Source organism: Rhinolophus sinicus, chromosome 13 (assembly GCF_057876585.1).
Source record: "Rhinolophus sinicus isolate RSI-liver-muscle chromosome 13, RSI-T2T, whole genome shotgun sequence".
NCBI lineage: Eukaryota > Metazoa > Chordata > Mammalia > Chiroptera > Rhinolophidae > Rhinolophus > Rhinolophus sinicus.
The window spans coordinates 40,344,510-40,370,508 of NC_142513.1; the positions used below are offsets into that span (position 1 = coordinate 40,344,510).

At 37.8% G+C, this 25,999-nt stretch overlaps 1 protein-coding gene across 8 annotated transcripts in view; it reads left to right on the forward strand.

The window, feature by feature from the left end:
- RIN2 (Ras and Rab interactor 2) overlaps positions 1 to 25,999 on the forward strand; it is a 245,328-nt gene that overhangs the window by 41,516 nt on the left and 177,813 nt on the right. For 4 of the 8 annotated variants that reach the window (XM_088789282.1, XM_074318239.2, XM_074318235.2 and 1 more), the window contains one exon: positions 15,690 to 15,828. The exons of the other annotated variants lie outside the window; for them this stretch is intronic. Coding sequence is in view for 2 of the 4 variants with exons in the window: in XM_074318239.2 (XP_074174340.2) it covers positions 15,809 to 15,828 (20 nt within the window). In the remaining 2 variants the exon portion in view is untranslated. The remainder of the gene's footprint in view (positions 1 to 15,689; positions 15,829 to 25,999) is intronic. 8 annotated transcript variants of the gene reach the window in all.

Here is a 25,999-nt window from a genome sequence, read left to right on the forward strand (position 1 = left end):
ATCTTGGAGCCAAAGGTTTGTCTTTTGAGGTCAGAGGTTTCTTCTTCACTTCCTCTGTCTTTCCTGTGAGATAAAACATCTTTGTGTTTGATTTTTGTAAATAAATAACCAATAAAATGCAACAGTAAACTAAACAATAACAGGAAGTGACAGGACTCTGAGACACTATTTTTCACTAGGTTGTTATCCAAGTGGAAAATATTTTCAGATGTGCAAATTGGAGAATTAACTTTGGTATGAATGTTGAAATATTAATACGATTTTTGTAACTTCTGCTTTCATTCCGGTCAGCCTCTGCTATAGAATTGGTGGCACTTGTGTCTTTCACCTTGTATTCAGCTATATGTGTGCCTGTCATGGCAGCCACTTGAGAACTCTGAAGAACTCTTACCTTTATATTGTCTGGAATGTCCAATACTTGACTCTATGCTTAGTAGTTATAGTGCTCCAATAATAATAGGCATGGCAGCAGGACCAGAATATGAGGGGCTTTTTTTTAATTGAGAAGGATAAATAAATCCATGCAAAATAATAGTCAAGTTTAATTCGTTAATTATATTTTTATTGCCTAATCTATTAGTTTGCTTTTACTGCCTAACAAACCATCCCCAAACTTAGTAGCTTCAAATAATAGCCATTTACTTAGTTCATGATTCTGCAGTTTGGCAATTCAGGCTGGGCTGGCTGGTCTAGCTTGGTTAGCTGGACTGACTCATGAGTCTTCAATCAGCTGCCAGGTTGACTGGTTGAGTATGGTCTCAACAGGATGGCTCTGCTCTGCTCTACATGTCTCTCATCCTCAGGAGGCTAGTCAGGGCTCCCAGAGAGTGAACATGCATGGCTTTTTGAGGCTAAGGCTTGAAAATGACACTGTGCCACTTCTGCCCCATTCTATTGGCTAAAGTCAGTCCAGATTCAAGAGAGGAGAAATAAACCCCAGCCTGTGATGGGAGAAGTTGCAGTGCCATTTTGCAAAGAGCAGCCATACAGGGAAGGTGAAGAACTGTGGCCAACTTTGCAACCTATGATACCAAGTAAAATGCAAATATTGTGCCGAGGAAATTAACATTACAATGGAATTGGTGGAAAGGAAACTATTTGTGTGGTTTATAACTTACGAGCAAATAGAAACTGGATTAAGAAGAGACTGAGGTGGACACAGAATAGAAGAATCATGGGTGATTTTCCCCATTCTTCATATGCTTAAATATGTGTCAGGTTGGTGCAAAAGTAATTGTGGTTTTTACAATTATTTTCAATCTTTAAGCCACAATTACTTTTGCACCAATCTAATAAAATGGAGGATTGCAATGGGGAGTGGTATAGATGGTGGCAGAGCACAGAGTAGTAAAGAGAGAGTTTTTTTCTTTTGCTGTCATTTCTCTCCCGTTGTGAACTGAGTGGCAGGTCATGAGGGTGTGGCAGGCAGAGCAGAGAGTAAGCATAAACCTGCCACCTCCACATCTAAATCAGACTTCCGCCACATTTGACAAACCTGGAATAGCATGAGTTCCACTTACTTCTTGCCCCTGAAGCTTCAAGTTCCACATGATTTGTCTGATGGGTTTTGTTTGCTGGAAAAGTTGGGGGCTCATGAAAAAGACAGAGGAAAGGTCAAATGGTCTGTCTTCTGTGTTGTTTTATTCCTATGGATTTTCAGGAAGACTTCAACTTCCAAACACTTGGCGTCCTGACACCACCATTGCATTCATTGCCTCGTTTCATGACAATAGCCCTATAAAGGTGGTTCATTATCCCCATTTTACAGATGAGGAAACTGAGTCCAGAGTGGTTAAGTAACTTGCCCTAGATCACACAGTTGGGCAGTGGCAAAAGTGGAGTTTAATACTGGGCTGTGTGATTGATTCACAGTACACTGTGCTGAAAACCACCACACTACTGCGGCCTATGGGTTGGACAGAAATGGCTGCCCAACCAGGTGTAATCATAGCAAATGGGGTTTAATCCATCCCCCTTGCTGCTGCAGTTTGGACTGAGGTTTGAGGACTATGTTATGGTAAGGCAGTGGGATGATATCACCATGGAGACTTCATCAGCTAGCAGTAAGAAGCAACTCTTTTTGAGAAGTCCCCACCTTTCCCTGGATAATCAGGGCAGGTAATTTTTTTAAATTAAAGTTTATTTGGGGTGACAATGGTTAGTAAAGTTACATAGGGTTGAAGTCTACAATTCTGTAATACATCACCTATATATCACATTGTGTGTTCACCACCCAGAGTCAGTTCTCCTTCCATCACCATCTACCCTCATCTACTACCCTCATCTACCACCTCCCTCTCCCTTACCCACTGGTAACCACTAAACTATTGTCTGTGTCTATCAGTTTTTGTTTGTTTCTTTGTTTGTCTTGTTCCTTTGTTGTTTTCAGTTTTATATCCCACATATCAGTGAAATTATATGGTTCTCGATTTTTTCTGTCTGATTTATTTCGCTTAGCATAATAATCTCAAGATCCATCCATGTTGTCGCAAATGGCACTAGTATTTCATCTTTTCTTATTGCAGAATAGTATTCCATTGTGTATATATACCACATATTCTTTATCCAGTCATCTATCGGAGGACACTTCTCCAAAGAGGACATATAGGTGGCCAATAGACATATGAAAAGATGCTCAACATCACTAATCATCAGAGAAATACAAACAAAAACCACAATGAGGTATCACCTCACCCCAGTCAGAATGGCTACCATCAACAAGACAAATAGTAACAAGTGTTGGAGAGGCTGTGGAGAAAAAGGAACCCTCATACACTGTTGGTGGGAATGCAGACTGGTGCAGCCGCTATGGAAGGCAACGTGGAGGTTCCTCAAATAATTAAAATAGAATTACCATATGACCCAGGAATCCCTCTCCTGGGTATCTACCAAAAAAATCTGAAAACATTTATATGTAAATCTCCAATGTTCATTGCAGCTTTATTTATGATGGCCAAGACAGGGTGGGTAATTTTTAACCCTAACTGGGTGGTCATCTCCTTCTCCCCCAGCTGAGTCCTAGACACCTATTTATCCAGGGAAAGAATTCAGGAAAACCAACTGTGTATTATTCCTCTTGGCTTCCTTTGTTCTGTGCATCAGTTCTTACTGTGCAACACACCCCAAACTCTGGGGAAATTAATAATAAGCATTTATTTAGTTCACACAACTAAAGGTTGGCTGGAGTTTGTCTGATCTGCATTGGGTAATGTATATGGGGGTGTGGCTGATTCAGGTTGGGCTCAGCTGGGTGACTCTGCTTCCTGCACAGGTCCAGCGAGGCTTGGCTTCTCACCGAGGTCTAGGTTCAGACTTGCTCCTCCTGAGAACATTTTAAGTCCAGGCTTGTGGGCAGTAGCTACCCAAGGGAAGCTCTTCTCATCTCATGACCATGACAGAGGCACAGGGGTGCAGGTGGAAATTCAAGAAGCTTCTTAACTGACACTTCTGCATTATTACATTGACCAAAGCATGTCACATGGCAAAACCCAAGCCAAGAGGCAGAGAAGTATATTCTCCCTTTACTGGGAAAGTTTCTACTATTGGCCTTGGCTTAGGATCAAAAAGGCATTCTGCCATCCTTCATCTACTTTCTGCCAAATTTGGAAAATATAATATGAAATTTAAAAGCCTTTACCAATGTCAGTTTTAGTTATCACTTTGGGCAAAGTTCCAACTTTTTAATGATATTCTAATTTGTTGTTAATGGGAGATTACATGGTTATTAAAAGCTGCACACTCTCATGTTCCCAAAACTTTGTTATCTCAAACCTCAGCTTGGGCTTGTTGCCTTATTGTATACCATGGCTTTGTTCACCATGGACTTATGAAGTGTCTGGAATTGTTGAGTTGTTTCTTCCATAATGACAACTTGTTACCACCTTGGCAGCTGCCTAAAATGGTTAGACTTGGCATCCGCCCATACCAATTGCTCAAGCTCATCAAAATGAAATAAGAGCAGCAAGTGGGATGAATAAATTGTCAATTATATTGATGTGTATATTTTCTTACATTTTAGGAGAAGGCTTTGAATTCTGTAAAAATGTCATTTCTTTGCTTCTCTCAGTACCTTGGCACTCTCATCTGGCATGATTACAATTTAGCTGGAAGGAGAAGAGGCAAAACTTTTATGTTGGTTGGAATTTGCAGCCATAAATTTATAGGACTTTTCCAAGTTAGCATGGAAAAGACTTGTCGTTCTTACACTTTTTGTGAGTTATAAGTCATAAAACATATGCTAAGGATGGCCTGACTATTGTGTTCTTGGCCCTATAAAGAAGATCTGTAGAAGAAACCTAAGCCTCAAATAATTAAACATCTTTTCAAACACTTGTAGGTTATTTATACTGTGTCCATGCATTGGCCAAGCAAGCAAGTGAGTGAATACAGACTTTGATGCTAGCATCTTAATGATGGTACCATATTTGGCCCAGTAGAGCATTCTGATTACCCCATTAGTGAACTCATATGCTGTATGAGTACTGTTAATTGCCTGTGGACTTAGTGGCTTGTTGCCATCTTTATAAATGCATAAGAATTGAGCAGAAAGTACTAGATGTGTGAGCCAATCAATAAGTGTCACTTCTTGGTCGCGATTTATTTTGACATCCCCCCCCAAAGCAGACCAAGACAAGGATTTTGATGATGGTAATTTATTTGGTAGGTGATTCTAGGAAAAAATGGTGGGGGAGTGGAGAAATGAGACAGGGTAGGGAAGGCAATTGTGTTAATGAGCCCACCACTGTGGGTACCTGGTGCTCAGTCCTGCTGGGGAGCTCTGGAAGGTGATGTTGACCTCACCTCAGAGTTGCTTCACTCAAGGAGTGCGGATGCTGGGGTATTTATCCACTAACTCCTATCCATCATTGATGAGCACCATTCCAAGGGGCAGTAACTCCCTGGTCTTCTGGTCTACCCATGAGTGAGTTAAGTATGCTCCTGCCATCCCAGCCTTCAGAAAGAGAGCCATGGGTAATTGCAGTGGGAAACCACTGATATGTGTGAGAAGGGTGGGTGCTGAGGGAACATGGCTGAGGCACCACTAGCATCTGCTAACAGAGTGCTCCAAAGAATTTGAGGAATAGAAGGAGGAAATTTGTAACTTTAAAATCTGAGCACAGCAGAAGCTAAATATCTCCAAGGCCTTGGACTAAATGAGGAAAGGAAATCATTTTTTTGTATGTAATTTATTTAAATTTTGGTACAGCCTAAAATGACATTATACAACCACTAACCAAAGAGGAAGACCTACTATGCTGATCTGCAACTCTTTTCAAGTTATAATTTTGAGTAGAAAGAAAGCACAGTACAGAACAATAGCTAGAATATGCTCCCATTTATAAAAACAGCTTTTTTTAGGATATAATTTACATTTCATAAAATTCACCCATTTTAAGTGTACATATATGAGTGTTGTCATAAATTTATAGTTTTCTGAAATTTTATGTACATGGAGTCATACAATATGTGATCTTTTGTATCTGACTACTTTCAGGCAGCATAATATTATTCAAGTCACCCATGTTGTAGCATTTGTCAATAGTTCATTCCTTTTAAACTGTGGAATAGTAATTTCATTGTGTGGATATATCCCTTTTGTTTATGCATGCTACAGTTGATAGATATTTGCACTGTTTTTAGTTTTATTATTATGAATAATGCTGTTATGAACATACACCTACAAGTCTTTGTGTGGACATATATTTATTTCTCTTGGGTAGGTACTTACAAGTGAAGTTTCTGGGTCATATGGTAAGTATGTGTTTACCTCTTTTAAGAAACTGACAAACCATTTTTAAAGAGACTGTACCATTTTACTGCTTCACACCAATAATATATGGGTGATCTGATTTCTCCATATCCTCACCTGCAGACTTTTTGATGTTACCCATTCTGATAGAAGTGTAGTGGCATCTTATTGTGGGTTTAGCATTTCCTAATGACTAATGATGTCCAGCATCTATCCATGTGCTTAGTTGCCATTCATTTGTCTTCTTTGCTGAAATATCTGTTCAAATCTTTTCTCATTTTTGTGTTGGGTTGCTTGTCTTATTCTTATTGATTAGTAAGGGATTATTGTAATTTTTTTTCTGTAAGTTCAAAATCATTTCTAAAGAAAGTTTTTAAACAGTCTAGCCCTCATCACTCCCCTGACACCCCATCAGAATGGCACACTCAGGAATTGTTTCATAGTGTGGACATCCTCACTAAAAGAATTAAAGGGGGAAGCTCATCAAAATGGCGGTGTGAGGTGAGCCTCTGTAAAGCTCCCCTGGAATTTACAACTAATCGAAAAACAATAACTCCACAAAGGACTCCCTGCACAGCAGACAGGCAAGACGAAGAGGCCCATTACTGAATTCATCTAAAGGTGGGTGAATCATGTGAGTGGGGGAGGAGGGAAGGGAGAAGTGCGGAGACGGAGACCCGCGGGTGCAGGATGCAGACCTAGCTCAGTGCTCTGAGCTCGCTGCTTCCCGGAACTACCGCAGCTGCGGGAGAGGGAAGAACTCGGACTACTAGGGCTCCACTTATGGCCCACAGGGCTGTGGGGGCAGCATATAACAGGGCTGAACCCAACGCTCACGGTAGAGACCTCGGAGAAAAGTCTGAGGGAAGAAGGCTGAAAATGGTGGTTTAAACCCTCACTGCCGAGCAGAGAATGGAAGCCTTAGGCACTGAGACTAGCCTCCCCCTCCCTACAGTCCCAGAGCTCGCCCCGCCGCCACCTGCCCGGTGCAAGAAGCGGAAAAGTAGCAGTGTCAGATCAAAAGAACAGAATATTTGCTGTTCTGAGATCTGTGGACCGCAGACACAGATTCGCAGCCCAACTGTTCCGGCAAAGGGAAGGGAGCTGTGGAAGCAGGACTGGCTGTGGTGGTGGTCCCCACCATTGCTCTGGGCCACCTGTCACAATTGACCCCGCCCCTGGCCCCACCTATCTGGGTGGATCCCTACAGGAGTAAACAGAACTGCTGAGATATACGGGCTCTGAATCTGGTGCAGGAAGAGCTTTGGAACTTCAAAAGCTCTCCACATACCCACCGGGACACTGCGCACTGTGACCCAGGCGAACTATTAACAGAGGAGAAGCCCCTCTCCCAGGGAATCCCCGCATTGTGTGAGAAGCTGGAATAGTACAGAGAAAACATAGCAGTACTGTGTGAGAGAGAAAAACAAGGCTGCAGTTGGAGAGAAAATAAAACATTCTACCGACAATTACTGGAAAACAAAAGTAAGACCTCTTCCTATCAAACTGTTCTAGAAGCCACTCCTGTAGATGAGTAGAAAGAGAAATAATAAATCAGTAATTGCCATGAATAAGGAAGGAAACAAGACAGCTCAGAAAGAAAATGAAAAGTATCCAGAAAAAGGAATTTAAGGATATGGAAATATGTGACTTAAATGACAGAGAATTCAAGATTGCAGTTCTGAAAAAACTCAACAAGATGCATGAAAACACAGAAAGGCAGTTTAATGAACTCAGAAACACAATCAAAGAACAACATGAGCATTTTACGAAAGAGATTGAAATTTTAAAAAAGAAACAAATAGAATCTCTGGAGATTAAGAACTCAATAGAAGAAATTAAGAATGAAATAACCAGCTTAGGTAGTAGGGTTGACCAGATGGAGGAAACAATCAGTGACAATCAAGATAGAAACCTGGAAATGACACAGATGGAAGAAGAAAGAGACTTGAGACTTCAAAGTAATGAAAGAACTCTACAAGAACTTTCTGATTCCATCAGAAAGAGCAATATAAGAATAATGGGCATACCAGAAGGAGAAGAAAGAGAGAAGGGAACAGAGAGTATATTCAAACAAATAGTTGATGAGAACTTCCCAAACTTGTGGACAGAACTGGATCCTCGAATCCAAGAAGCAAATAGAACACCTAATTACCTCAATCCCAACAGGCCTTCTCCAAGGCACATAGTATTGAAGCTGTCTAAAATCAAAGACAAAGAATCCTCAAGGCAGCCAGGGAAAAGAAGACGGTAACCTACAAAGGAAAGCCCATTAGATTATCATCATATTTTTCAGCAGAAACTCTACAAGACAGGAGAGAGTGGAACCAAATATTCAAACTATTGAAAGAGAGAAATTATGAGCCAAGAATAATATATTCAGCAAAGATATCCTTTAGATATGAAGGAGAAATAAAGACATTTCCAGACATACAGAAGCTGAGGGAATTTCTAATACATGACCTGCACTACAAGAAATACTAAAGGAGGCTATTCGACCACCATCAACAGGGACAATTTGTGGCAACCCAAACATAAAAAGGGGAAGAGTAAAGGCCTGAACCGGAATATGGGAATGGAGAAAGTAAGCGTGCTGAAGAAAATGGAATACTCTAAATATCCAACTTTCTTTTACATAAACTTAAGGGTAACCACTCAAAAAAAAATCCAGAACTAAAATATATACTATAATAAAAGAAGAAACAGAGGGAAACATCATAGGATACCACCATACAGAAATAATAGACAACAACAAAAAGGCAAAGAAACAATGGAGACACAGTCTTACCAGAAAACTAAACATAGAATGATAGGAAATCCTCACATATCAATAATCACCCTAAATGTAAATGGACTGAACTCACCAGTAAAAAGGCACAGAGTAGCAGATTGGACAAAAAATTACACCCAACCATATGCTGTCTCCAAGAGACACATCTCAGTTACAAGGACAAGCATAGACTCAAAGTGAAAGGGTGGAAATTGACACTCCAAGCAAATGGTACCCAGAGAAAATCAGGTGTAGCCATAATGATATCAGATGAAACAGACTTCAGGGTGAAAAAGATAACAAGAGACAAAGGTGGACATTTCATAATGGTAAAGGGGACTATACAACCAGAAGACATAACAGTCATCAATATTTATGCCCCCAATTAGGGAGCCCGAAATACACCAAGCAACTACTAACAGAACTAAAGGGAGAAATTGACCAAAACACAATTATACTAGGGGACTTAAATACATCATTGATAGCTATGGATAGATCATCTAAACAGAAAATAAATAGCGAAATAGCAGCCCTAAATGACACATTAGATGAAATGGACATAATTGACATTTATAGAGCACTTCATCTTAAAACATCAGACTATACATTCTTCTCTAGTGTACATTGAACATTCTCATGGATAGGCCATATATTGGAACATAAAATCAGCCTCAGCAAATTTAAGAAGATTGAAATCATACCAAGCGTATTCTCTGATCACAAGGCTTTGAAATTGGATATCAACTGCAAAAAGAGAAGTAGGAAAAAACACAAATACATGGAGATTAAACAACATACTTTTAAAGAACTTTTGGGTCAAACAAGAAATTAGAGGAGAGATCAAAAGACACATAGAAACAAATGAAACTGATAATACATCCTACCAAAATTTTTGGGATGCAGTGAAAGCAGTTTTAAGAGGGAAATTTATATCATTACAGGCCTATCTCAAGAAACAAGAAAAATCCCAAATAAATAACCTCATGTTACACCTTAAAGAACTAGAAAAAGAAGAACAAGTGAAACCCAAGGTCAGCAGAAGAAAGGAAATAACAAAAATCAGAGCAGAACTAAATGAAATAGAGAACAAAAAGACAATAGAAAAAATTAATGTGACAAAGAGCTGGTTCTTCGAAAAGATTAACAAAATTGACAAACCCTTGGCTAGACTCACTAAGATAAAAAGAGAGAAGACATGAATTAACAAAATCAGAAATGAAAAAGGGTAATTTATCACGGACACCACAGAAATACAAAGGATCATCGAAGAATACTATGAAGGACTATATGCCACCAAATTCAATAGCCTAGAAGAAATGGACAAGTTCTTGGAAACATATAGCCTGCCAAGGCTGAGCCATGAAGAACCGGAAAATCTAAACAGACCAATCACCAGTAACAAAATTGAATCAGTCATCCAAAACCTTTCCAAAAGTAAAATCCCGGGACCAGATGGCTTCACTAGTGAATTCTACCAAACCTTCAAAGAGGATCTAATACCAATCCTGCTCAAACTCTTCCAAAAAATTGAAGAAGAGACAGTACTCCCTAACTTATTTTATGAGGCCAACATTACCCTGATACCAAAACCTGGTAAGGACAACAGAAAAAAAGAAAACTGCAGACCAATATCTCTGGTGAATACAGATGCAAAAATCCTAAACAAAATTCTAGCAAATCGAATACAACAATGCATTAAAAAGATTATTCATCAGGACCAAGTGGGGTTCATCCCCGGGGCACAAGGATGGTTCAACATCCACAAATCCATTAATGTGATACATCACATAAACAAAATAAAGGTCAAAAATCATATGATTATATCAATTGATGCAGAAAAAGCATTTGACAAGATGCTACATCCATTTATAATTAAAACACTTAATGAAATAGGTATAGAAGGAAAATACCTGAACATAATAAAGGCCATATATGACAAGCCCTCAGCTAATCTCATAATTATTGGTGAAAAACTGAAGCCCTTTGCTCTATGTCCAGGAACATGACAAGGCTGTCCCCTATCACCTCTGCTTTTCAACATCGTGTTGGAAGTCCTTGCCAGAGGAATCAGGCAAGAGAAAGAAATAAAAGGCATCCAAATTGAGAATTAAGAAGTTAATCTGTCACTCTTTGCAGATGACATGATGTTATATATAGAAAACCCTAAAGACTCCACCAAAAAGCTTTTAGAAACAATCAGCAAATACAGTAAAGTTGCTGGCTACAAAATCAACATACAAAACTCCATTGCATTCCTATATACTCACAATGAAATCTCAGAAAAAGAAATACAAAAAACAATTCCTTTTGCAATTGCAGCAAAAAGAATAAAATACCTAGGAATAGACTTAACCAAGGATGTGAAGGACCTATATGCTGAAAGCTATAAGACACTTTTGAAAGAAATTGAAGAAGACAGAAAGAAATGGAAAGACATTCCGTGCTCATGGAATAGAAGAATCAACATAGTTGAAATGGCCATATTACCCAAAGCAATATACAGATTTAATGCAATCCCCTTCAAAATCCCAATAGCATTTTTTAAAGAAATGGAACAAAAAACCATCAGATTTCTTTGGAACCACAAAAGACCCCGAATAGCCAAAGCAATCTTAAGAAAAAAGAACAATACTGGAGGTATCACACTCCCTGACTTTAGCTTGTACTACAGGGCAACAATAATCTAAACAGCATTGCATTGGCAGAAAAATTGACACATAGACCAATGGAATAGAATTGAGAACCCAGAAATAAAACCACATAAATATGGACAGATAATTTTTGACAAAGAAGCTAAAAACATACAACGGAGGAAAGACAGCCTTTTCAATAAATGATGCTGGCAGAATTGAATAGCCACGTGCAAAAGAATGAAACTGGACTGCTATCTGTCACCATGTACCAAAATTAATTCAAAATGGATCAAAGACCTAAGCATAAGACCTGACACAATAAACTGTATATAAGAAAACATAGGTACTAAACATATGGACCTTGGGTTCAAAGAGCATTTTATGAATTTGACTCCAAAGGCAAGGGAAGTGAAAGCTAAAATAAACGAATGGGACTATATGAAGCTTAAAAGCTTCTGCACAGCAAAAGAAACCATCAACAAAATAAAGAGGTAACCTACTGAATGGGAGAAGGTTTTTGCAAACAGTGCCTCCAATAAGGGGCTAGTATCCAAAGTATACAAGGAACTCATGAAACTCAACAACAAAAAAACGAACAACCCAATTGAAAAATGGGCAGAGGAACTGTAGAGACATTTCTCTAAAAAGGACATACAAATGGCAAATAGATATGTGAAAAAATGCTCAACATCACTAATCATCAGAGAAATGCAAATGAAAACCACAATGAGATATCACCTCACCCCAGTCAGAATGGCTATCATCAACAAGACAAATAGTAACAAGTGTTGGAGAGGCTGTGGAGTAAAAGGAACCCTCATACACTGTTGGTGGGAATGCAGACTGGTGCAGCCATTATGGAAAGCAGTGTGGAGTTTCCTCAAAACATTACGAATAGAATTACCATATGACCCAGCAATCCCTCTCCTGGGTATCTACCCAAAAAATCTGAAATCATTTATATATAAAGACACGTGTGTTCCAATGTTCATTGCAGCTTTGTTTACGGTGGCCAAGACATGGAAACAACCAAAATGTCCTTCGATAGATGAATGGATAAAGAAGTTGTGGTATATATACACAATGGAATACTATTCGGCGGTAAGAAAAGATGAAATAGGACCATTTGTGACAACATGGATGGATCTTGAGAATGCTAAGCGAAGTAAGTCAGACAGAAAAAGCAGAGAACCATATGATTTCACTGATATGTGGTATATAAACCTAAAACAACAAACGAACAAGACAAACAAAAACTCATAGACACAGACAATAGTTTAGTGGTTACCAGAGGGTAAGGGGGGAGGGGGGTGGTAGATGAGAGTAAAGGGGATCAAATATGTGGTGATGGAAGGAGAAATGACTCTGGGTGGTGAACACACAATGGGATTTATAGATGATGTAATACAGAATTGTACACCTGAAATCTGTGTAATTTTACTAACAATTGTCACCCCAATAAATTTAATAAAAAAAAAAAAAGAAAAGATGAAATAGTGCCATTTGTGACAACATGGATGGATCTTGAGAGTATAATGCTAAGCGAAATAATCAGACAGAAAAAGCAGAGAACCATATGATTTCACTGATATGTGGTATATAAACCAAAAACAACAAAAGAACAAGACAAACAAATGAGAAACACAAACTCATAGACACAGACAGGAGTTTAGTGGTTACCAGAGGGTAAAGGGGGTGGGGGGCAGGAGATGAGGGTAAGGGGGATCAAATATATGGTGATGGAAGGAGAACTGACTCTGGGTGGTGAACACACAATGGGATTTATAGATGATGTAATACAGAATTGTACACCTGAAAACTATGTAATTTTACTAACAATTGTCACCCCAGTAAATTAAGAAAAAAAAAGAATTAAAGGGAATTGCGAGATCAGATTTTAAATCTTTTGCCAGAAAGAGTCATTGTCTAGTAATGCTACAATGGGCCTTTATTAAATCAAAACATACTTCCTTGACCACTTTTTCTCAGTTTGGGAAATTGGTGATTTAAAAATGTCCATACGTTAGATAAAGAAAAACATAAAAGGACTTGTATTTTCCTCCTTTTACTACAGAAGTTACTTAGCTTCCTCATCCTTTCCCTTTGGGTATGGGCAAGAGGCAATTGCTACGTGTCCTCCTGAGAATGCAGGGTCAGACCGTGAGAGCAGGGAATAAGCAGATCTGTTCAGTCACCGCTCTTGCAGCACAAGCACCGGCACACGTGTGCTCCACAGTGGACTTTCCCACTCTTGCCCACTCCACATTGACCCCGATTGGCCCATTTGCAGAGTCACCTCTCACTTCCCACCAAGTCCATGACTTTTTCTACAATGTTAAACAATGAAAGTGAACCGAATATATGCCTATAGCTAAATTTACTGAGTTTAAACAGAAAATGGAGTAATTTAGCTAATAGCAGATGGACTAAAGAACAATGAGATGGAAAAGAAGTTTCAGTCTACTTGCCATCTCCCTGACTCAGGTTGGCTTGTACTAGCTTACAATTTTTCAAATATTTAGTGAGTACCAACTATTCATTCTTTTATTCATTCATTAAATCGTATGAGCTCCTAATATGCATCAGACACTGTGTGAGACTGGGTGTTAGTAGTGAACAAAGTGGAAAAGCATTTTCCCCCAAGAGGCTTCCATTCCACTGGGAGAAACAGACAATAAATAAGAAAATAAATACACAATGTATGTCAGGTAATAATAAGCTTTGCAAAATGAAATAAAACACATTAAGGAGGTAGAGACAGATGGATTCATAAAAAGTCTGGAAGGATGTACTACGGAGGATTAACAAATAGACCTATAGTTTTTAAATTCTTATTTATTTATTTTAATTTATTTTCTAATATTTCTGTAACAAACTTCTATTGCTTTTTGAATGTCCCCATACCTGTATCATTCATAATTTTGTAACTAAAAATACTGAAAACAAAAATCAACTGGGAAATAATACATAGTCTTTATTACTAGAGTAATAGATTATTATCCTTGGTTTCTGCACATTTTAGGGATTTTGATATTTAGAAAAATAAGATAAATATACAAAACTTATTTAAAAATTTATAAAATGCCTTTCTGATGGGTAATTTGAAATGATGACTGATCTCCTCAAGTCTTGGTAAACTGTAAATTTTGTTAAGTAGGTCAGAATAGAAAATGGTAGCATTAACTGCAAGATCCAGGGACCAAAAGGTTTGAGACCAAAATGCTGTTTCTGACATTGTTTTGTTTTGCTTGATTCTCACTGGCAAATGGGAGTGCAAATGTATGTCTAGGAGTTCCCATACCCAAACATGAAGTAGAAATTTCAGTCATTGGGTTAGCTCGGCCAAAGAAGACTCCACATTGAAAAGTTCAGAAAAAATAACACATTGTAAGGCCTGACCCAGGCTATTTGCCTTGGGGCTCAGCTCCCTGGAACCAATGCACATGTCTGTAGTATGTGTATGTGTGGTGGTGATCACATTGCCCACTCCCACCTTCCTTCCTTCTGTTCTTGCCCCTACTCAGTGCTTCCAGGCACCTAACTCTGCCTTTTCACTGATCAGTGCCACTTTCCAAAAACAGGTAACATATATTTCCTAACATCAGCACTGATTATAACAACAGCTCACAACAACTAGAGTGGTCACAACATCCCCACCCAAGACATCTACCCCAAACCTCTGTGGCCCACGTTGTCAGGTCATTCAATTTCTGGTCTATGCTGATTTTAAAATCCACTTGGCCAACCAAGTGCTGGAATAAACCAAATTCTATCCAAATATTAACTTCATTTGATGTTTTGTAAATTTGGTCATGTTTTCTTGTAACTAACCAATTCAAATTTATATTTATTCATTTAATAGAAATTCAAAATGTGTGTCCACATGGATTAGTAATTGGCTCTTACTTTAAGTCTAAGTCCTATGTCTCTACTCATTGTTTCCAGTGATTTCCATTGTTTACAATGATTGATCCCAATAGCTTTGAGGCTTGTTTTTTGTTTGTTTGTTTGCTTGCTTATTTAATTTTTACTTGCTTGTTGTTTGAATTCTAAGGAGCCCAACTTTCATTCCCTCGCTTTTCTAGATAAATCATTATTGAGAAATGAAATGATGCTACTTGACAGAAAGCATATGATGAGGCAAAAATATTTCTCTATGAAGATAAACTGTACTTTAAGCAAGAGTTAGCATTTTGAAGTTTGATAGTGTGCAACAAAAATTAAAGAAGATATATAAAGGATTATTTGAGATTGAGTGAAAAATAATATATTGACTCCTTTTTTTCTTATAACAAATACCAACTTCACTAAAAAGAATTCATTTCTTTTTATGTAACTATATTATGCATTATAGTACAATTTTGCCATAAATCGAGTTATTAGACTTTATTTTGAAAACTTTGCCTTTTTTTCTTTGGACTTTGAAAAAGCAGAAGTTACTTTGACATGCCCAGTGTGATAGTTACTGATATGTGAGGGCCTGTGTGTGTGGTTTTAATTTTTAGTTGTTTTTTTCTCCCTCAATCTTTTCTTTCAGTTAATGTGAATCACATTGTATTTTCCACTCCTGAGCACTCTGATTCATTGCTGTCTACTTCCTATGGAGCTTGCTACACCACAGAATCTTCTGGGAGATTTATTAGTCATGGCTGAACAATGCACCTTGCGTGCCCGTGGTAAGCAACAGCTCCAAATACTGTGTCTTTAGAAGGAAGATGAAAGTTGCTTAGGGAAGTATCAAGGCTTCAGTTTAGGGGTTTGTCGCAGTCCATGATTCATCTTTACGGTATAATATACAGACAAATTGGATATTAAAAAAGACAAATGTCTCATTTGCATAAGAAGCTTGCCATGCACACTCCTGCCCTCAGGAAACAGACATAAGAGTTGATCACAGCCCCTTGCCCGTGGCACATGCATAATAATTGTGGATGGGGTGAGTCCTCATATATTGATCCAGTTTTGAAAATCTTGGTACAGATTCATTTATCTCAAATGTGTTTTTACTCTAACCCACTTGAGTCTAATTTCAGAAAATTTCAATCCAAGGGATTTTTTTTTCCGTAGGCCAGACTCATCGACATTACTAAAGTCATACCTTAATGTTATCAATTATTGTCACTAGGTTTCAAATTGATTTAGCATCACTGATTGGCAGCTTGTGACCAACTATCCCCAGGTTGTAGATTCGATCTTAACCTCCATTTGATATCACCTGACCTATGTCTGTTATGGCTGTTACCTCTGCAATCAGGGGAACTGTAATTTTCCTATTCAGAGTAAAGCCTCTTCAAGTTTAAGGAACTAGAGCAGTTGAAGAGCAGGGACAAATGGTCAATCAGTTAGATTGGCTGAACTAGGTGTCAGAAGATCACGTTCTTGTCTGAACCCTGGGTGGCATTGGGAAACTATTTTTACCTCACTAGGCCTTAGGTTTCTTATGAGTCTTTTAGCATAGGGCGTTAAAGGGAGAAATACAAACAGAAAACAGTGCACCCTGGGTGAGGGTTGGACATGGTTGACTTTTATTTAGAACTGGGTCCCAGAAACAAAGGGACTGACAAAATATTAGATGAACATATAGGAAGTATAACTCCTTAACCTTGGCAGTGAAAGGGATTGCCAACTCTACCTCATTGAGACAACAGAGCTCTTATCTGGATATTTCTGCTCCTACCTGTCCTGTTGATCATCTGGAAGCTCTGGGAAATACCAAACATAGTAACCTTCTCACTTAGAATAGGATGTAGGTGTTGGCATGCTGTTGGGGAGATCAAGGAGAACCACATTCTAAGTCAGCTCTGACGCTGCTAGCTGCGAGACCGTGGTTAGGTAATTTAGCCTTCGGGCCTCACTTTCTTCACTGATGAAATAAGATTAGGTCCAACTCTGCTTGAAGGACTAGAGTGCTGTATTGAAAAGGATTTTGAAGAACCCCATTGCGAAATAGTTCCACAACTGATCACCAATGCCTGCAATGTCAGGGAGAGGGGCAGTACCTGATATCTGCCACTCAGTGATCTCTCAGCTTCCTCCCAGTGCTAACTGCACTCTAAGATGTTGTGACTTATGAGACAAGTCTAGAAGGTCATATTTGTTGCTAGTATCATGGATAACTAGTTAGCCTAAACATTGCCAAGAAACCTTCACAGGCCCAGAAACTCAGTCAACCACAAGGGGAGTGGAGGCCCAGGCCTCAGGCTGTTTCCCCTATGTGGATTCATGGCTTGCTCCTGTGTAAACCACAGTGCCAGGATACTAATCTACCCTGGGAGCTCGTGCCTGGTGGGTAAACTGGAATAGTCCCTGTTGCTTTGGAATTGGTAGGGCAAAGAAAATACACTACCTCTTCAAAAGGTGCCTTTGATGAGCTTTCAATTAGAAAGAAAGTGAATGGGCTTAGTAGCTATTTCCCATGGATGATTGCTCTGCAATTAGAGGTACTGGATATCTGACTAGTCCCCTCCTCCAACAAATAATCGGTTTAAGGAAACTCTGATAAACTGATTTTCATAAAGTCTTTTGTTTCAGTTTCCATTCTCGTCAGAGTGTTTAGTTTTAATTATCTTGTAACTCCTGGTTGTTACATTGAGGAAGAGGAGTTTATTTCAATGGGATTCAAATAATGTTTCTTCTCTATAGTCTTTCATTTATTGTATTTTAGCCTTTTTATAGAACTTAATTTAGAGAAGTAATTGAACATAGATTAAAAACTGTTCAAACAAAGGTTGCAACATTGTTTAAAATATCAAAAATAGCAATAATCTAAAGCAAGCTAAATGTTAACCAATTTGATTAAATGTATTATGGAGTACCCTTCAAAGGAATGTGAAAAGGTTTGAGGTAGATATATTTGTGTTAAGATGAAAAGATGTCCATTTTATATTATAAAATATAAAATGCAGAACACATGACAGTATGTGTCAAATAACCCATTTATGTAAAACTGTGTATGTGTTCATGTGCACATGCGTGCATGTGGGCATACACACAATTCTGAAGGATACATCCTTAATGGTTAATGGAATTTGTAGGTGGGAAATGGTTAAAAGGTATCTTGCTCAGCTCTGGGCTCCCATAATAAAATACCAACTGGGTGGTATTAAAATATCAACTGGGTTGCTTAAACGACAGAAATTTATTTTTTCACAGTTCTAGAGGCTGGAAGTCCAAGATCAGGGTGCCAGCATGTTTGGGTCCTGGTGAAGGCCCTCTTCCTGGCTTGCAGACGTGCTGCTTCCAGCTGTGTCCTCACCTGGTGGAGAAAGAGAGAAAGCAAGTTCTTTCATGTCTCTTTTAAGGGCACTGATCCCATCATGAGGGCCCCACTTTCATGACCTCATCTAAATCTAATGACCTCCCAAAGGTCCCTTCTCCAAATACCGTCACATTGGGGGTTAAGGCTTCAACATATGAATTTAGGTCAGGTTGGTGGGGGGTAATGAAAATTCAGTCTATAATAGAAAGAGACTTTTTTGTTCATATACTTTTGTATAGTTTTGATTTTTACAAAGAATATTTATTACTTAGTGGTCAAAAGTATATTTTCATTTTGAATGCAAAAATCATATAGCTACAAGTGGCCAGAAATGATGATGTTAACATAAGAATCATCCAAACCTATAGAGAATTTTAATGAGTTTATTTGAGCCAAACTGAACAGTTGCCAGGAAGCAAAATCTCAATGGATTGAGAAAATGCTCCGGAGGTTAGCAGTTTTACAGTTTATTTTATACATTAGAATCAAAGGAAGAGATGGAGGTTTACATGAAATTCACTGGTGGTAGATTAAGGGGGCAGGAGGAAGCAAAGCTGGGAAATCTCTGGGATTGGATAAAAAACAAAGCGGAGAGACACATACTTCTTTTACATTGGTGGGCACAGGATAGTTAATAATTAACATTTACAGCACATAGAGATGGTATGTGGGAAACAAGATAACAATGAGGGGTTCCATGGTCTCGTGTTCTGGTCCCTGCTGCCAGTGATTGTGCCTTAAGGAGTCTAAAAAAGATGACTCTGACATTTCAAAGGTATGTTATCTTACATGCAAAAAAAAACAAAAAACAGTAAACAGGCTGACTTAAGGTAAAGATTGACCTTTGCCAAGTAAGCTATAGGCCTAGGGCATAACTACCTGCCATGACCCGCTTTTACTTAGGATGTTTGTGTTCAGACCATCCTATGAGGTTAATTTCTTTTTTATTGTTATTAAATTTATTGGGGTGACAATGGTTAATAAAATTAGGTTTCAAGTCGTGCATTTCTATAATACATCATCTATATATCACATGGTATGCTAACTACCCAGTCAGTTCTCCTTCCATCACCATGTATTTGACCCCGTTTACCCTCTTTTACTATTCTTCCTCCCCCCTTAGCCTCTAGTAACCACTAAACTGTTGTCTGTTTCTATGAGTTCTTGTTTCTTTGTTTGTCTTATTCCTTTATTGCTTTCAGTTTCATATCCCACATACGAGTGAAGTGATATGGTTCTCAACTTTTTCTGACTGACTTATTTCGCTAAGCATAATAATCTCAAGATCCATCCATGTTGTTGCAAATGGCAGTATTTCATCTTTTCTTATGGCAGAATAGTATTCCATTGTCTATATATACACCACACCTTCTTTATCCACTCATTCATTGAAGGACACTTTGGTTGCTTCTATGTCTTGGCCACCGTAAATAAAGTGCAGTGAACATCGGGGTACATATATCTTCATGGATAAATGTTTTCAGATATTTTGGGTAGATACCCAGGAGAGGGATTGCTGGGTCACATGGTAATTCTATTCTTAATTTTTTTTTAGGGAACCTCCATACTGGTTTTCATAGCAGCTATACCAATTTACATTCCCAACAACAGTGTATGAAAGTTCCTTTTTCTCCACAGCCTCTCCAACACTTGTTATTTGTCTTGTTGATGATAGCCATTCTTACAGTGGTGAGGTGATATCTCATTATGGTTTTAATTTGCATTTCCCTAACAGCTAGTGAAGTTGAGCATTTTTTCTTATATCTGTTGGTCATTTGTATGTCTTCTTGGGAGAAATGTCTGTTCAGTCCTCTGCCCATTTTTTAATTGGATGTTTGTGTTTCTGTTGTTGAGTTGTATGAGTTCTTTATATATTTTGCATATTAGTCCCTTATCAGAGGCATTGTTTGCAAGTATCTTCTCCTTATTCACTTGGTTGTCTCTTTATTCTGTCGATGGTTTCTTTTGCTGTGCCGAAGCTTTTCAGTTTGATGTAGTCCCACAAATTTATTTTAGCTTTTACTTCCCTGGCCTTTGAGGTCAAACTTATAAAATCCTCTTTGAACCCAAGTTCCATAAATTTAGTACCTATGTTTTTTTCTATGCAGTTTAATTGTTTCAGGTCCTATGTTTAGGTCTTTGATTCCTTTTGAGTTAATTTTGGTACATGGCGACAGATAACCAGTCTAGTTTTATTCTTTTGCATGTGACTTTCCAATTTTCCCAGTACCATTTATTGAAGAGGATTTCTTTTCTCCATTGTATATTTTTGGCTCCTTTATCGAAAATTATCTGCCCATATGTATGTGGGTTTATTTCTGGGTTTTCAGTTTTATTCCATCGGTCTATGTGTCTGTTTTTCAGCCAATGCCATGCTATTTTGATTATTGTGACTTTGTAGTACAAGTTGAAGTTAGGGAGTGTGATACTTCCAACATTATTCTTTTTTCTTAGGATTGCTTTGGTTATTCAGGGTCTTTTCTGATTCCATACAAATCTGATAGATTTTTTGTTCTATTTCTTTAAAAAAATGCCATTGGGATTTTGACGGGGATTGCATTAAGTCTGTTTATTGCTTTGGGATATGGCCGTTTTAACTATGTTGATTCTCCCAATCCATGAACATGTAATGTCTTTCCATTTCTTTGTGTCTTCTTCAATTTTTTTTTCAAATGTCTTATAGTTTTCAGTATTTAGGTCCTTCACATCCTTTCTTAAGTTTATTCCTTGGTATTTTATTATTTTTGTTGCAATTGCAGATGGAATTGTTTTGGTTTTTTTTCATTTCTTTTTCTGAAATTTCATGTTAGAATACAGGAATGCAATGGATTTTTGTACAATGATTTTGTAGCCAGCAACTTTACTGTATTTGTTTATTGTTTCTAATCACTTTTTGGTGGAGTCTTTAGAGTATTCTATATAAAGAATCATATCATCTGCAAAAAGGGACAATTTAACTTCTTCATTCCCTATTCTGATGCCTTTTATTTCTTTCTCTTGCCTGATTGCTCTTGCTAGTACTTCAATACTATGTTGAATAACAGTGGTAATGGTGGCAACCCTGTCTTGTTACTGAACATAGAGCAAAATGCTTCATTATTTTACCATTAATTATTAAATTAGCTGAAGGTTTGTTATATATGGCCTTTATTAGGTTAAGGTTGTTTCCTTCTATACCCATTTTGTTAACTGTTTTAATTATAGGTGGATTTTGTATCTTATCAAATGCTTTTTCTGCATCTATTGATATAATCATGATTTGTATCTTTTATTTTGTTTATGTGGTGAATCACATTGATTGATCTGCATATGTTGAACCACCCTTGTGCCCCTGGGATGAACCCCACTTTTTAATGTATTGTTGTATTTGATTTGTAGAATTTTGTTTAGGATTTTTGTATCTGTATTCATCAGAGATAATAGTCTGTAATTTTCTTTTTTTGTGTTATCCTGACCAGGTTTTGCTATCAGGGTAATGTTGGCTTCATAAAATGAGTTAGAAACTATTACCTATTTTTCAATTTCTTGGAAGAGTTTGAGGAGGACGGGTATTAGATGCTCTGTGATTGCTTGGTAGAATTCACTAGTGAAGCCATCTGGTCCTGGACTTTTGCTTCTGGGAAGGTTTTGGATGACTGATTCAATTTCATTACTGGTGATCGGTCTGTTTAGATTTTCCAGTTCTTCATGGTTCAGCCCAGGAAGGCTAACAGTTTCTAAGAACTTGTCCACTTCGTCTAGGTTATTGAATTTGGTGGCATATAGTCCTTCATAGTATTCTTGTATGATCCCTTGTATTTCTGTGGTACCCGTGGTCATGTCTCCTCTTTCATTTCTGATTTTGTTTGTATCTTTTCTTTTTTTACCTTAGTAAGTCTAGCCAAGGATTTGTCAATATTATTAATCTTTTCAAAGAATAAGCTATTTGTTGCATTGATGTTTTTTCTGTTGTCTTTTTGTTCTCTGTTTAATTTAGTTCTACTCTGATTTTTATTATTTCCTTCCTTCTGCTGACTTTGGGCTTCATTTGTTCTTTTTCTAGTTCTTTCAGGTGTAATGTTAGGTGTTTATCTGGGATTTTTCTTGTTTCTTGAGATAGGCCTGTAATGCTATAAATTTTCCTCTTAAAACTGCTTTCGCTGCACCCCAAAATTTTGGCAAGATGTATTTTCATTGTCATTTGTTTCTATGTATCTTTTGATCTCTCCTCTTATTTCTTTTTTGACCTGGTCATTCTTTAAAAGTATGTTGTTTAATCTCCACCTATTTGTGGTTTTTCGTGCTTTCTTTTTGTAGTTGATATCCAATTTCAAAGCCTTGTGATCAGAGAATATGCTTGGTATGATTTCAGTCTTGTTAAATTTGCTGAGGCTTGTTTTATGTCTCGACATATGGTCTATCCTTGAGAATATTCCATGGACACTAGAAAAGAATGTATAGTCTGGTGTTCTAGGATGAAGTGCTCTATTAATATCAATTATGTCCATTTGGTCTAATGTGTCATTTAAGGTTAATATTTCCTCACTGATTTTCTGTTTGGATGATCTATCCATAGCTGTCAATGGGGTATTGGGGTCCCGTGCTATAATTGTGTTTTAGTTCATTTCTTGCTTTTAGTTCTGTTAATAGTTGCTTGGTATATTTCAGTGCTCCCTGATTGGGGGCATATATTGATAAGTGTTGTGTCTTCTTGTTGTATACTCCCCTTTACCATTATGAAATGTCCATCTTTGTCTCTTGTTATCTTTTTCACCCTGAAGTCTGTTTCATCTGATATCATTATGGCTATACCCACTTTTCTCTGGATACCATTTGTTTGGAGTATTGATTTCCACCCTTTCACTTTGAGTCCATATTTATCCTTGTAGCTGAGATGTGTCTCTTGGAGGCAGTGTATGGTTGGGTTTTGTTTTTTTATCCAATCTGCTATTTTATGCCTTTTTATTGGTGAGTTCAGTCCATTTACATTTAGGGTGATTATTGATATATGAGGATTTCCTATAGTCATTCTATCTTTTGTTTTCTGGTAGCTCAGTGTCTCTATTGTTTCTTTGCCTTTTTGTTGCTGTCTGTTATTTTAGTGTGGTGGTATTCTATGATTTTTTTTCCCTCTGTTTCTTCTTTTTATATGTGATATGTCTCAGTTCTGGATTTTTCTTTTTTGAATAGTTACCATTAAGTTTATGTAAAAGAAAATTTCACATATACAGTAGTCCTTTTTCTTCAGCATGCATCTTATCTCCAGTTCCCCTTGCAGATTCAGACCTTTAATCTCTTTCCTTTTATGTTTCTGTTGTCACAAGTTACCCCTATTTATGCTGTGAGTTGATTTCTGAGTTGCAGTACAGGTTGTGTTTTTCTTATCTTTTTCCTTTTTTAAAAAATGTTTTTATCTTCTTCACCCTCTATATTATGTTTAAGTGTATAGTGCCCTGTTTTGTGTAGGGGTTGCCATTTTCTTCTTCTGTCTGTCTGTTAGTAATCTTGCTCATGGTTTTGTATTCTTTTGATTTTTTTGTTCCAGGTCAAATAGCCTCCTTCAGTATTTCCTGTAATGCATGTCATGTGTTAGAAAATTTCCTCAACTTCTGTATGTCTAGAAATGTCTTTATTCCTCCTTCATATCTAAAGGATAACTTTGCTGGATACATTATGCTTGGCTGATAATTTCTGTCTTTCAATAGTTTGAATATTTTATTCTACTCCCTCCTTGCTTGTAGAATTTCTGCTGAAAAGTCTGATGATAATCAAATGGGCTTTCCCTTGTAAGTTATTGCTTTTTTTTTCTCTGGCTTTCTTGAGGATTCTTTCTTTGTCATTAGTTTTTCACAGCTTCAGTACAATGTGCCTTTGAGAAGATCTGTTGGGATTGAGGTAATTAGGTGTTCTGTTTGCTTCTTGAATTTGAGGTCCAGTTGTTTCCACAGGTTTGGGAAGTTCTCGTCAACTGTGTGTTTGAATATACTCTTTGTTCCCTTCTTCTCTCTTCTCCTTCTGGTATACCCATTATTCTTATGTTGTTCTTTCTGATGGAGTCAAAGTTTTTCTGACTTTCCCAAGGTCACATAAATGAAAATACAAATGCAAATTCAAGATTTCTAATCCGGTGTTTTTTCTTATAACATGCTACAAATTAATCATATAAAAACTTTAAAATGAAACAATGACACTATATGGTTCTCATTAAATTCAAAATGCCAAAACAACTTAAAATATGCCCTCAGTTCTCCAGCCCATTTGTTGCCATTTTCACATTGACACTGGTTTTCACTGCTAATTTTATCGGTTTTAACCTTGTATTATGACAGAGTAGTAAAGACTAGTAAGATCAGTTTCCCAGTGTTATGATTATTTATTTGTAATTGTAACTGGAAACAAAACCCTATTCTAAGTAAGTTCATTTTAATGGTAAATGAGCAAATGCCAGTTTCAACTGACCTTGTCCCAGCCTTTCTTAGTAAGATTTTAACTTGGCCCTGTAGAGGAGGGAAAATTTTTTCCCTCTTTCTCTCTTAGTTCTTCTGGCTGGTTTAATAATCAATTTGACATGAGACACATTAATAGGAAAAAAATCAGATTTGATTACATATGTACATATAAAGGTTCTGTAAGAACATGGGACCATTGAGGCCTAAATGCAATTTTGATCTAAGGAAAAAGAGGGTAGTGGTTTGGGACTTCAAAGAGAAGGTAGGCAATTCACATGGAGATGGGAAAGCAAATGTTTGGTAAATAAATCTTTGCTGGGCCATGCAGAGAGGACTTTGATAAAAAGAACCTACTAGCTTCTCACCTGTCTGTCATACTGTTCCTATTAATCTCTAGTTATCTATGATGATATATTCATTCTTGGAGCAGGAAGGGAGTTTGAGGAAAGGTCAAAGCTTCTTCCTGAGTCTTTTCCTTAAAAATAATCAGCTTAAGATAATTAATATCTGCCAAAAGGCGTATTTTGGGGTGGCAAACTCTGCTCCCCCTCAGCACCAAAAAGCAAAGGAGTGCACTACAGACTCTTAAATGATCACTGTCCTCCCCTATGCCTTCGAAGCATAGACAGAAAAATACTTTTTGAAGATACGAAAAGAGTGGATGGGCTGACTAGACATATTAATCCTACCAAAGTTTTAGAGAGATGCTGACCACTGGTCAACAGTCTGTTTCTGGGTCCTGGGGTCTGGAACCACACACCACAAAAGCAGGCCAGAGTTTTCCCTGAGCCAACCCAGCCTCACACACAACTTCCACTGAACTCCAGGTCAGGCTGGTCTTCCTCAGCCAGTATGGATCCTGTGTTTCATATGTCTAGAGTGGGTATTCTCAAACTTTCCTGGGCATCTGTATCCCCTACAGGGCTTATGAAAACTACCACATGGTTTCTGATTTAATAGATCTAAGGTTGGGCCTGAAAATTTGCATGTATGACAAGTTCTCAAGTTTGATGTCTGCTGGTAGCCAGCTCTGAGAGTGGGGTCTGAGGAAAGCAGGCCTGATTTATAGTGTTTGCTGATTTCCATGTGATATAAATAATCCCACCAAGCTACCAAGAGTTTAACAACCAGCTTTCAAAATGCCTGAGCATTTAACAATTG